Source organism: Photinus pyralis, unplaced genomic scaffold (genome assembly GCF_008802855.1).
Source record: "Photinus pyralis isolate 1611_PpyrPB1 unplaced genomic scaffold, Ppyr1.3 Ppyr1.4_LG1, whole genome shotgun sequence".
Classification (NCBI taxonomy): domain Eukaryota; kingdom Metazoa; phylum Arthropoda; class Insecta; order Coleoptera; family Lampyridae; genus Photinus; species Photinus pyralis.
Window position 1 is genome coordinate 26,060,583 of NW_022170249.1, and position 13,975 is coordinate 26,074,557.

The following is a 13,975-nucleotide window of genomic DNA, read 5'->3' on the forward strand; positions in this document are numbered from 1 at the left end:
TTATACTAGATTATATTCAATACTTTGTAATGGCACACTAAATTATCTTTCAATCCAACGCCACCTTAATTTTAATAGTTAATACACACACTCACAAGATATATTTTTACCATCGTCTTTCGACGCATATCACACTAACAGATGTTCATAATTTTCAGTGCAACGTGCACATGCCACGTTTTTATTGACTGAATTTATATGACAAGCATCTTAACATTTACACAGCTAACAAGTCCTTATAATTGGATGTATTCATGTCGTCCATAAAATTGTCACTATTTTATGGTGACCTACACATGACGTTATTTAGGTATTTTACCAATTAACATAGCTCCCCAATGCTCATTTTATAAATATCGAGTAATCAGAAATGTTTTTTACATTTTAGAAATTACATGCAAAGTAAAAATAGTACATACATATAGTACACCTAATAAGCCATTAAAACGAATGAAATATGATACTTTTCTCCAAATCTGTGAATATACATCTAATCCATATTTCTGTTTCTAAGCAGCTTTGAGCTCTTGCACACGAACGATCAATTCCACCGACCGTGGAAAAATAGGAAGAAATTATTTAGGTAACGTAAACCAGCCACCGGTCAAAATAAAATTTCGGCGGGGAACACACGATCGCCGCTCGGTGAATCAACCGAAGGACCTGTTTCGGTACTGGGTGATCCAAAAGTAGTGCGGACAGTTTGAATTTCCCACAAAACTAATCATTTATAAAGTTGGTAACATACCAAATGTCATTTATTTAAAAGCAGGGTGGATGAATTTAGTGGATAACAACAATAATCACAATTAATGAATTAAAATATACATAGTATATCAAGCAAGTTGCACGCTCCGGTTCATGTATTCAAATATTTATTCTAAGTGCCTGAATACACTATGCGTTTTAAACGCATCCTTTCAAAACGCATCCTGCGAAACCGGAAGGTTGCGTGCGTCTACATTACCATCGGAACACGCATCCTGTTATTTATTTATTAGCAAGTGTAATGATGTTAAAGGTAGTGCTGGTTTGCGCTCTTGAAGCCGTCAACTGCTTAAAAAAGCCCCAAAAGCGTCGTTACTTTACTGGATACATACGTTGTTTGCAGAGCGTGAATACAGCAATTGGTTTTGGACCTTTTTTAACAATATACGCAAGTTCGAAAATAAATGCTTCAATATTTCGGACGTCAACCAAATCGGTCGATGAATTATTACACATTCGATGAACTTTTCAACATCAAACATTATAAAATATTATATAACCGCAGCGGTACAACCGGATAGTATAAACTCCTTCATACAAATGCTCGTGATTTTGATATCATCCCGCCATCCGGTCATCCGGCTGAAACGCAGCAACCTGCGGTCGCCGGGAACGCAACCGGATAAGTGTAAAACCGCTCGCATTTAAATCCATTGGATGCAGTAATCCGTTCAAAACGGTCCGGTCAAACGGAACCGGTTAAAACGCATAGTGTATTCAGGCACTTACATTGGGATAGTCAACGTATACTACGAGTATTTATATACCTTGCCCACGTAGAGCCAGGACCGGATCAACTTATTTTGCGCCTATAGACCCCTCGAAATCGCCACCTCCTCCCCCCCAACCCAACCCCATACAATTAAAATCATTTTATATCCCAACCAAAATTATATCGGACTCCATATTACATGATTACTTTAAGTGTGAAGGACTAACTGTAGCACTTACTGGAATCAGAATTCTTGTGATAACGCGGCACTTATTCGTTGAAGAAGTAGCAGTAATGTAAATCATATCGTACACCCAAGCAAAACTTAAACATAGTAAATTCAGTCGGGGATTATCGTACGCAATATCATAAGGGCATCTAATTTTTCCGAAAAAAATCGAAAAAACACATTGCTAAGTAATATTTTAACAAGAAACATAAGTGCTGGTGGCAACAAAAATCCGAGTCGAAGACGATACACCTGCACTATATCCCGCGTTTATTTGGCCACGCCGGTACATTTAATTCTATTTGGAAAACATTTGTGTCATGATACTTTTGTTTTATTAATGCTTGATTTGTTTTAATTTTAGAACGCAAAACTATACAATCGGTCAACAGTCGACAATAACAGTAAGTTGGTGATATGTTATCACGTCATTAGTGAAAGAAAGTATATAAGATGCTTCTGCCACATAGACAGAGAAATAACACGATGTTTAGTTCATGTAAAACATTTGAGATACCTCTCAGCATATTGTTTCTTCTGATAAGATTATTTGAGGTGGGTAAGTAGTTTACTTTGTTAGTAAGGCTAAGAAACCCTTTCAGGTTAACTGTATGTGTTTTATGCTTCATGTAACCGATGAAGAACGGACCTGCGCAGAATTAGCAAATTTAGGTAAAACTCCGGTTTTGGAATTTTACCAAACCAATTCAGAGAGCCCAAAGTTTGTCGATTATCTGGACTGCGTCTTCTTGAAGTGGAATTTCACAACCCCCACTGGGTCAATCTTGTTTGACAATATCATCGTTTCTCGCGGTCTGGCGTGGAAAATGTCACGTATGTGCGAGGATACCTTCAGTTTAATAATTGAGCTAACAGAAGAGTTTAAAAAATCCGCAATTTTCTGCAAGGAAAATCCTCCGAGCGTTCTTAGCCCTTTTACTGTAAGAAAGTGCATTTCCGAGAATTATAGACTGTCCTCGCGTGCGGTTAAAACTTGAATACTTTGGTAGTGTAGTGAAATAAACAAGTTGTAAATCAGCATATGCATGATTAAAGCGCATTTTTGGTAATGCAGGTCAGTATTTTATTAGCGAAGTTTAAAATTATCGATCTCACGAGTAATTTTGGCTGCGTTAAATAATTAATTTTATTTAATTTCAATTGACGGTACGTCTTCATTTTGTAAAACAAATCACAAGGTAAATAATAAGTTTTTATACTGGTAGCGCTATCTAACGGTAAAATTATAGCACCTCCGAAACCCATATCGAAATTATTTTCTTCAATTATCGATCTCACAAGTAATCTAACTCAAAATAGACTAGTGCCTGCACATCTACACTATAGCAGAAAGCTTTTAGTGAAAATTTGAAGTCTCTAGCTATTGTAGTTGTGGAGATCTAACGCGGACAGCCGGCCTGCCAGCAATAACGAATATAATAGCGTATTTTTTTCAAAAATGCGCTAAAAATTCTGTTTCTCGTATGAGTAAATCTACTGTACATTGGCGTAAAAAGGAAAAAGTCGATAAAATATCCATTTGAGGTTGCTTTTATTTACTGCAGGTAACCACTTATTATAGGGCATACCCGAAAACCTATCGAAGGCATGCCACCAATCTTTGTAACTCTTATGGTTGCTGAGAAAAACACTAAAAAAGAAATAATCCAAATTTCACAACTTCTTTGGAGGTGGCTCCCAAACAAAACACGTTGGACCCTCGATTTATTTGGAAAAAGTGCTTGTCTTGATCCCCTCTATCACCCAATATTTTTTACATGCGGTCATGTAACACCCTGTGTAATTGAGATAAATTCATATTGTGTGTTGGTATGTAATGAGGTTAGGCAACTTTACATACGTTTAGAAAATCGAAATCATTTCGGAGGACCCAAAGAGTTTGGGACGTGTGAAGCAGATATTATTTGCTGATTGGGGCCTAAGGGTCACTACTATCTGAATTAGGTCGTAGCGATCACTATCCGCATGATGGCTCATCCACTCTAGTGACCGGCGACAAAATCGAAATGTTTAGAGTACATACATTAGCTTAGCAGAGACGATGGAAAGTGGTAAAAAATAGAATGAAATAATATGCGTCAATTTTTTTAATGGAGTTCTGCTGTATTGTCCCTAACTCTTTTTTTTAAATCAATGTAAGTGGAGTGTTTGTTTAAGCTGCGCTCAAGGCGCACCACGGCTATAAAGAAAACAGGATACCTAACAAAAATTAGGGAAATAAAATGACCGAATACAATTTAAGCTTGCAGAGTGTACTCTCCCAAATTAGTTTTGTGTGTTGATATTCTACTATTATTTAACATTTTGCGTCATTTATTTTTGGTTAGGTAAAAGATGTGATTCGAACTTACGCATTACATAACTGGAATTATTTTACTTTTTCGTATGCCAATTACTTAATTACATTATTTGCCAGTATATAAATGTTTGCTGAAAATACAAAACAGGAAAACATACCGGGGAAACTCGTGCTTTAATTTCCCCGAAGTAATTTTAATAAGAGTCGGAGAAAGTAGGCAGGTTATTAGTTACGCGAGAAGCTATTATTTCAAGGAAGCATTGTCAGAGTTTATTCAAAGGATCCATTCTGAAAATGGTAATTACGAATACACGGGGTAAACGAAAAGACAAAGTGAAACGCGGTTTTGCATTAAATACTCGCATAGATTATACACCTACAAAATGCAAGAAAGCAGGCCATGCTGGTGCACCTACATAATTTTTTCGTTTGTAGTGTATACACTGGTAGCTCGGTCAATATCGACATCAAACATTGCAAACGCGCATGTAACTACGATTTTTTTATATGTTGTTAGGTCCCTTGAGAGTAGTTAACACCCAAGTTTGCAACCCTGAAAACCTTGTGCACCAACGGTGCTCGAAAAACTGCGAAATTTTGGCACATATTTCAGTTGTTTAGAAAAATGTACCTTAACGAAGAGTTTTTTCAAGTACGTGTTCTAGTACTTTAATAAAGATAACTAAACTTGCTACAATTTCAGCGAAACCTGTGCACGCTATATCTTTTGGTTGCGAAAATACAGCAAGTCAAAGATGGGCAATTTTCCCCCAATGCTAAAAAGTACGAAAATCTGTTTGTTCTGGAATAAAGTTTGTAAGGTATTTGCCTGTTAAAAATGCTTTCACTACGTCTTAGGACTCTTAGGGACACTGGTTCCAGATTTCAAAGGCGGACAGGTACAAGGAAATTGATCACAGTTGTTATTAGGGTCGAGTTAAGTTTAACAACAAACCCTAATTATTGATCTGCCCTCCCTCTCATCCCCCAAAGAGACATAATATATAACACAGTTAGCATCAGATTAATGACTAAGACGTCAGCAATAAGCCAGAAACTGGATTTTGTGTGAATATCGGGGGTCTTATGTTCCGTTTGCCACGGTCGAAATTGCAATAACGCCATCCCTATAGTTATGGATGAGGAGGACGAGGATGAGGACAATCCAACACCATATGCCGACCCGCCTCCACCTCCAGAAAACACTATCTCTCCACCCCCACTCCCCCCCACTGATCTTGAGTGGTTGAACCTGGTCCTTCCAAAAGGGCGAGAGTCTAAAGCTCTTAATTTGTGTAAATTTAAAGTTTTAATTTATTACTGTTTTTTGTATTTACTTGCATCTTAAATGCCAAATTTGTACTTTTTGTTCTTCATGAATAATACATATATTATTGAGCACAATGTTTTTATTATTTAGCGAAAACCTAATCATCCTTTAATATTATAAACGTGAAAGTTTATAAGTATGAAATGGACGCATGGATGTTTGTTAATCTTTCAAACTACTGAACAGATGAGTTTTCCTAGCACTGCGGGAAAATTGCCCATCTCTGACTTGCTGTATTTTCGCAACCAAAAGACATAGCGTGCTCAGGTTTCGCTGAAATTGTAGCAAATTTAGTTATCTTTTCTAAACAACTGAAATATGTGCCAAAATTTCGCAGTTTTTCGAGCACCGTGGGGGTAGCACAAGGTTTTCAGGGTTGCAAACTTGGGTGTTAACTACTCTCAAGGGACCTAACAACATATAAAACAAGTTAAAAAGTAATCGTAAACGATTTACATAAAGCGCATTTCCACTTGCATTCATTTCCCATTTGTAAGATGCAACTTCTGTTAAAATCGTAAAAATCCGGCCACAAATATGAAAGATAGCGTTGCACATGGGCAATCCATTGTTGACGTGCTACTTCAATTTCAGTTTATGAGAAGAATTTCATTTCAATGCTTTTCTAAATAAGAAAGTTGGAACTGCGCATGCGGAAACCTAAATTTTAAAACTAATTTACTATAACTAACTAATAAACTAAGATTTTCCTTTGTTCCAAGCGCCTAAGTATCAAATTTCACTTAAATAGTTCCATAGATAAAAACGTTGGCACGGCGCATGCGCAAAATAAAATTTTGAAACTGGCGCTAGATTTTTCTTTATTCCAAGTGCCTATGTATCACATTTCATTTAAATTCTTCCATAAATAAAAAAGTTGGCACTGCGCATGCGCAAAACCAAATTTTGAAATTGGCGTTTGATTTTCCTTTATCCCAAGTGCCTATGTATCAAATTTCGTTTAAATTCTTCCATAAATAAAAAAGTTGGCACTGCGCATGCGCAAAACCAAATTTTGAAATTGGCGTTTGATTTTCCTTTATCCCAAGTGCCTATGTATCAAATTTCGTTTAAATTCTTCCATAAATAAAAAAGTTGGCACTGCGCATGCGCAAAACCAAATTTTGAAATTGGCGTTTGATTTTCCTTTATTCGAAGTGCTTATGTATCAAATTTCGTTTAAATTCTTCCATAAATAAAAAAGTTGGCACTGCGCATGCGCAAAACCAAATTTTGAAATTGGCGTTTGATTTTCCTTTATCCCAAGTGCCTATGTATCAAATTTCGTTTAAATTCTTCCATAAATAAAAAAGTTGGCACTGCGCATGCGCAAAACCAAATTTTGAAATTGGCGTTTGATTTTCCTTTATCGAAGTGCCTATGTATCAAATTTCGTTTAAATTCTTCCATAAATAAAAAAGTTGGCACTGCGCATGCGCAAAACCAAATTTTGAAATTGGCGTTTGATTTTCCTTTATCCCAAGTGCCTATGTATCAAATTTCGTTTAAATTCTTCCATAAATAAAAAAGTTGGCACTGCGCATGCGCAAAACCAAATTTTGAAATTGGCGTTTGATTTTCCTTTATTCCAAGTGCCTATGTATCAAATTTCATTCAAATACTTTTATAAGTAAAAAAGTTTGCAATTCGGTTTATAAATGGTCGAGATGCGAAAAGGGCACTGTGAATTTTGAATCGATTCGATCCAACTTTTGGCATTGCGTATTATATGGCTAAATCTATGCCCATATTGAATTTCATGCAATTCAGTTCATAACTAACGGAGATGTAAAAGCGATCGAACATTTCTAAACAAAGTTATCGTTCACACGGACAGATAGATGGACAGACAGACAAAGGAACAGACGGAGAGACCAACCGGCAGGCGACAGATAGCAATGCAAAATTATAAACGATCTCTAGGATCGTTAATAAACGGCAAAAGTGTAAAATTATGGAACATGTAAAAAACGGTTTTTTGTTTTTTTTACAATAACTTTTTTTGTAAGCGGTACAGAAAAAATTCCTTCCTTGGTACAAGACTCGACACCATAACGAACCAAATAGCGAAAAAAGTAGAACAATAGCTCTTAAGATAAAAAACTAGTAGCGTCGCAAAGTTAGCGGACGGACGGACGGACGGACGGACGGACAAAGTGGCCACAATAGCGCATTTTTTTTTTATTTTTGTGGAAATGCGCTAAAAATGCGCTATTGTGACCACTATCCGTTCGTCTGTCGATAATCTCGAGGATCGTTCGGTATTCAGTTGTATCTGATTTTTGTGCTTATTCTTATAAAATAACTTTCTTATTTGTGGCCGGATGTTTTAACTTTAAAGATAGAGAAATATAACACGCGCCAATTAAGTTAATGTGTTTTTTTAAAGTGAACATAGGGATAATTGCATTGTATGTTCACTTTTAAGAAAAAAACATATTGTATAATGAAGAAAAGAAAACACATTTTTTAAACATAAACGTAACTAAAAATCACATTAAAACTTTATCTCATGATTTATCCTTACCTATCTTTTCAAAGCTTCAATCATTCAAAATCAATAGAAAAATGCAAAAAAAAAGACTTTATTATTGCGTCAACATAATATGGTCCAGGTTTACAGTACATTACAGTTATAAAACATGGCAAGAAAACAGGTACTTACTAAGTTTGGAAATGATTTCCAATAGTGCACCACAGTTGGAGTGCAATATCACTACTGTTTATCTATATTAGATATACTCACCTTTATTGATATCCATGTCGATAAAAAAATGAGGCAATTAAGTGTAGTTACTATGTCATTGAATGTAACGTTTGATTTTCCGCCACAATCGGATATGAATGCAACCGATTATCCAACGAACGTGAATAGTTCCTGGTCCCTGCTGGACAAGTCATACTACTAAATAGCTTCGTTATGTAACAAGTACGGTTATTAGAGAGTATAATTATACTGCGCAACATCTCGAACGGAGCTAATTGCTTATAATTAATACTTTGGTAAGAGTAGTATGCAACACTTTGGAGTCCTTTGCAAAAGTGTTTTCAGACCTTGAGCCATTTTTTTGAGATAACAAGCGATGCACGTGTGAGTTTCGAAACTCGAACAAACTCAAATGTAGGGCGTAATTGACAGAAAACAATGCACTTTTTAAAAATGTCACAGCAAACTATGATTACCATTTAAAAAATGTAAGTTTGCGTTATAACTCGAAAATTATAAAAGAAGAATAAATATGAATAAATGTATCTTATTAAGCGGAAAATATCTACAATTTTTGTTCTTTGCATATTTCTGTATTTCTAATACTAACGATTCTACAACATTTAAAAGAAAAATCACTAAATCTGATTTTCGCTCATATCTAGTCAACTGTGAATTTTTATCAAAAAAACAAAAGCATAATATCTTGAATAAGCTCTTAAAACGACAACTCTTTCCTCATTTAACCGAATCTCTATGCCTTACGGTTTCCAAAATGTTATTAACAGTTGAGAGATCTTCAAGTGGTCTTATGATGAGCTACTTTCCGGAATCCCGTAGGTAATAATATATTTTCGCCCCTAATACGCTCTTGAGCTTTATGAACTACTGACTCAAAAAACTCTGGGGTTGGCTCGTGCGGAGGAGGTCCAGTTTATAGTTTTTCAAGTCTAAGAGCAGATATTGGAATCGCAAAGTGCTGTACGATAGGGAGATCCTTTGGGCCCATTGCATTTCATCTATCATGGATTTAACACATTCTCTCAACTCAGACCTGAATGTTTGGTACCTACCTATCTTGATGACGTTATGATTGATTTAAATTAAATACTTTATTAACTTCACAGGTACAACAACGCCGTCCACTAATTACTAATCAATAACAACTTTCTTTTATCTTGTACTAACTTTTACGTTCTTTTTTTTTCTAATTAATAATGAGTCCGATGGTTTTAAAGGAGTCGTATTGTATTCTAAAATTCTATATTGATATAAGCACAGATTTGTAGTTAATCTGTGATAAGTAATGAGATCATTAGTCTCGTAACTATTTTTCGCGATAGCTACACCGTTTTCAGCTTTTTTTTTGTAGGTAATTCGAACTCGAATATTTCCCTTATATGTAATAAATCCCATACGAAGCGTGCAATTATCGCTCAATTCTTACTGAAGAAACGTGAATTTCGGGTGAAAGGGACTTCGGAAGTGGGTACCAACAATGGAAAAGGGTACTAGAATTACCCAGCCGTGTTGATTGGTGACCTTATGAGACAATAAATGCGCGAATTTGGTTTCAATCACAAATAATCTTAAGCAAGGTATGGAATTATTGCCATAAGAAATCCATCGTAAATTTTAAGACAAAAACACACGGACGATTCGCAAATGAAGTGTTTATTTAGTATCATTGGTTTTGGAATTTTTTCCTCTATCGAGTGACGTAACACTCCAAAACCTACAAGTAAAAAAAAACGTAATTTAACTCATCAGGAAGCTTAGAAAAAATTACTCATGATTGGGTTAAAATTGTGTTTTAAATGCGGCGCTCTGGAAAATGAATGTATAGATGAGGTGGCGCTATCTACTTCAAGTTTACATACTCACGACTGTAGAAATTGCTTAGTTATTGCTACTTACTCCTCATCGTATTGGGTAGATGTCCTGAAATGCCACGGGATGAACAACTCAAATAAGATAAAAATAATTACTTTTATTAGTCAAGAAGAACTACACTATTAATTACGCTGAATCTTCTTTGTCAATTAATGGCGTTGGTTTACTAAATGAATTGTATAGTAAATCAGCTTCCTGCTCCAAGACTGAAAGTTGATCTCTAAACGCTTGATAATTTGTAAGGTTTATATTGAAATCAATAACATCCCCCTCTGTAAGCATAGCTAAAGGCACTTTTTCCGTTTGGTCATCGCAAAATTGTTGGATTAACAGCAGCTGTGCTTCCATCGCCGTACCAAACTTCCTGAGTTGTTGCTGCACAATTTCCGATTGCGATGTTCGAGAGTTTTCTTCTAATAAAACACGTTCCTTACTTTTAGGAAGGAGCAAAAGATCGGGTATGTGCGCATAAATGTAATGCAGCGTAAGATCGCAACTATTAACGTCCCTAAAGTGTTCACATTAAGTAAATGCTCATGGCAATTAAGCTCCTTACCTGCTGTAGATTACAAGATTATGCAACAAATCTCTCCCCTTCTCGAGCGTAATTAAAGCGCCGTTAAGCGCATCACAAACATCGTCGACCAGAAAGACGCGTATTGACTTTGATAAGACCTTAGCCCTTTTAAAACGACACTCGAATTCTAGCAAATTTTCGATATTGGTATTACTTTGAGTGCACTTTACAGCCAGAGAGGTTTCTCTACTGGAAGACATGATTGTCAGATACGCTCGGACGTCTCCAGTAAGTATGTCCAATTTTTTTATTCCATATTTGCTATCTGTAAGATCGCTAACTGAAATATCGATGGGGGAGAGAGCTAATTGAAAGCACTTCGAGTTATATTCGTAAGATACAACGCCACCGATTTTAAATTTCGATTGATCCACCAAATCGGGAATGGCAAAGGATATAACGATAATAGCAAATTTGGTAATTTCCGCCGTTTTGATCCATTCGTTTTCTATGTGGCCTTTAGTATCAGTTTTCCTTTGCTCCAAACTAGTGACAATAGTTTTAAGAGAATGAGATAGTTGAGAATCTCGTTGATGCTGTGTGTAACGGCAAAATATGTTGGTCTTGTAAGTGAGAGACGCAGGCAGATCCCATTGTAATGTCGCACAAACGTTCTTCGCTGTCCTGGAACAAACTTTAATTTAGTATTTAATCGCATACCTACAGATAATCGATTGACATGGAACGTTTCTTTTGCCAAAGAGATCGAGATCGCGCATATTACGCAATAATATTTACTTTTATTACAATCCTTTTGTGATAAAACAGTGTATTAGATACCAAGGTAAAGTGTGTGTTTTAATCCCGAGGGTGGATTACAACAAGCATCCGAGGGATTAGGACCCACTTTAGTTCTGTGGTATATATGATATTTTTTGTACTTCAGTAGGTAATTAGTTACAGTAATTTCAATGTTACAGTGCAAATTTGAAAGAGTAAATTTGTTTGATTGTAGGATCAATATAGGTATACCTTGTATTGTAATGTCAAATTGTGACCGTATAATGATAAATGTCAGTTTGATTTAAAGATTCTAGTTTAAAACTACGGCGTAGAAACGATCGTTTAAAACTCTGAAGAACAAGCTATACCTAAGGAAACCTGCTGCCTTCCAATTTCAAAAAGATGTATGGAAAACGGTATAATAAGTGTAGAATATGGTGCAAGAATAAATATGTACAATACAGGTAGCCATTAGGGAATGCTTTCCCGCAGCAAAATCTCAATCCCGGTATTTGCGGGATCGTTAGATGTTAATCCCGGGGGATCCCGGTATTTGCGAGATCCCGCAAAATTTTAAATAAATTGGCAAAAAAGCAATTTTGTACGGTTAACTTCTGTATTAAAATAAATCGATAATTATCACAATCAGAATTCAACAAAAAAGTACCTTCGGCCTAACTTAGAACTCAAAAAAATCACCTGTAAAGCCCAAAAGGTGAACTTCTAAAGTGCCTCAAAAATCATAGTACATTTTTAACGAAAAAAGTTAAACAATTATTTAAAAAATAACTTCTCCGCTATGCGTTTCATTAACAAAGTAAACAGTGTCGTCCCCTTGGTCGACAAGTTCCTCAGTCCCGCAAATCCCGCGGGATCCCGCTCCATTTATGTGCGGGATTAATCCCGCAGAAATGCTGCGGGATCCCGGTATTTCGGGATCCCGCGATCCCGGTATTGCATTCCCTAGTTTTGACCCTTCCCTTTGATAGACCTTCTCGCCGCGTCACATCTTTCCTTTGATGGAACCCTCTTCCGACATTTCTTTTGAATTTTCTTTCGAAATTGGTTTCTAGTCTACAACTTTTGATTGAGAAGTCTAATCGAAAAGGTACGAATTGTTTTGGATTCTACGCACCAAAATTAATAAGAAAAAGTGTTTTCCCGAGAAATTTTGGTGCAGTCGATTTTTTGGAAAAAAGGAAGGTTATACACTGCCTTTCTTTGCCCCGAAACAAAAATTGTCTCAGATCGACCGGGAAAAAACATTTTCTTATAGAATGTGGCCTGTAGAATCCATAATTTCAAAAAGTTCCAAGATTGGGCTATACTGGATCAAACAGCCTTATCAAACAGCCATTCCTTAGACTTTGATGGACTAAACTCAAAAATTATTAAATCTGTCATAAATGAACTGACAATTCCATTAACAAGCTTGATAAAACGAGCAATAAGATTAGGACAATACCCTGAATGCTTAAAAACGACTGTAGTAATTCCATTATATAAAGGTGGATTAGCTACCGATCCTTCAAATTATAGACCAATAGCAATCACATCAGTAATTAGTAAAATTTTTGAATCTTTATTAAAAAATCAAATTGTCAACTATTTTGAAAGAAATGAAATTTTTAATACCAAACAATATGGCTTCCGAAAAAACCGTTCTACCATTTTGGCTCTAATAGATTATATATATCAAGTAATGGAGTGTTTCGAAAATAAATTGTATGGTAAAAGTACTTTATGGAACCTCACGAAAGCTTTTGATTGTGTTGATACAACTCGTTTAATAGCGAAGCTCGAAAAATATAATTTTGATTACACCTCATTAAGTCTAATACGTTCATATCTTACAAACAGACAGCAAGTTGTGAAATTTCAAAACACATTTTCTAGTAAATTACCAATAACATCAGGTCTACCACAAGGATCAATATTAGATCCGATTCTCTTTATTATCTTTGTAAACGACATATTTTTAAATGTACCATCTGAAAATCTTATATTATACGCCGACGATTCTACAACCTTTAGTGCAGACAGCACGATGGAAGCAGCTTTAATAAAAGATCAAAAGATAAACACTCAAGTGCACAAATGGTTTGAAACAAATTTATTATTAGTTAATGAAAATAAAACCAAAACGATATGGCATACTCTGAAAACTGTGAACTCACCTGAAACGGATTCTTGTGATAATGTAAAATTACTAGGAGTGTATATTGACTCAAAATTGCAGTGGCATGTTCACACAGAAAAATTAGCATCCAAATTAAATAAAACAGTTTTTTTGATAAAGAGTTTGAAGACGAGGGTATCTTTGCAAACCCTAAAGTTAGCTTACTTTGGACAATTTGAAAGCTTATTTTCATATGGAATATTATTATGGGGACATGCACCTGCAGCCAACAGGATCTTTTCTATCCAACGACGTGTTGTCAGAGTGCTTGACAATAAAAATTACAGAGAGGACTCCAAACTGTCTTTTGTAAAATTAAGAATTTTAACTTTGCCATGTGTTTTCATTTTGCATTCAGTTGCGCACGTCCACAAACATGGTATTTTAAACAGCACCACTTGTTCTACAATTCATAGTCACAATACAAGAACGAGAGAGAACTTATATATTCATTTTAAGAGAATGTCAAAAACTCAATCTATTTACATTTCTTATAAATTATACAATAAATTGCCATGTAATTGGCGCACACCTAAT

At 35.6% G+C, this 13,975-nt stretch overlaps 1 protein-coding gene and 1 long non-coding RNA gene across 3 annotated transcripts in view; one reads left to right on the plus strand and one right to left on the minus strand.

Annotated features, from left to right (window-relative positions):
- The first annotated feature begins 2,017 nt into the window (after window positions 1-2,017).
- On the plus strand, window positions 2,018-2,779 carry LOC116159561. Its single transcript, XR_004143005.1, has 2 exons — window positions 2,018-2,264; window positions 2,312-2,779. It is a non-coding gene; the product is annotated as an uncharacterized LOC116159561 (long non-coding RNA).
- A 7,257-nt stretch (window positions 2,780-10,036) lies between these two features.
- LOC116172848 overlaps window positions 10,037-13,975 on the minus strand; it is a 48,614-nt gene continuing 44,675 nt past the window's right edge. For both annotated transcript variants that reach the window (XM_031490156.1, XM_031490149.1), the window contains exons 3-4: window positions 10,516-11,160; window positions 10,037-10,467 (exon numbers count right to left, since the gene is read on the minus strand). In XM_031490156.1, coding sequence (XP_031346016.1) covers window positions 10,086-10,467; window positions 10,516-11,160 — 1,027 coding nt within the window. In that variant the 3' untranslated portion in view covers window positions 10,037-10,085. The remainder of the gene's footprint in view (window positions 10,468-10,515; window positions 11,161-13,975) is intronic.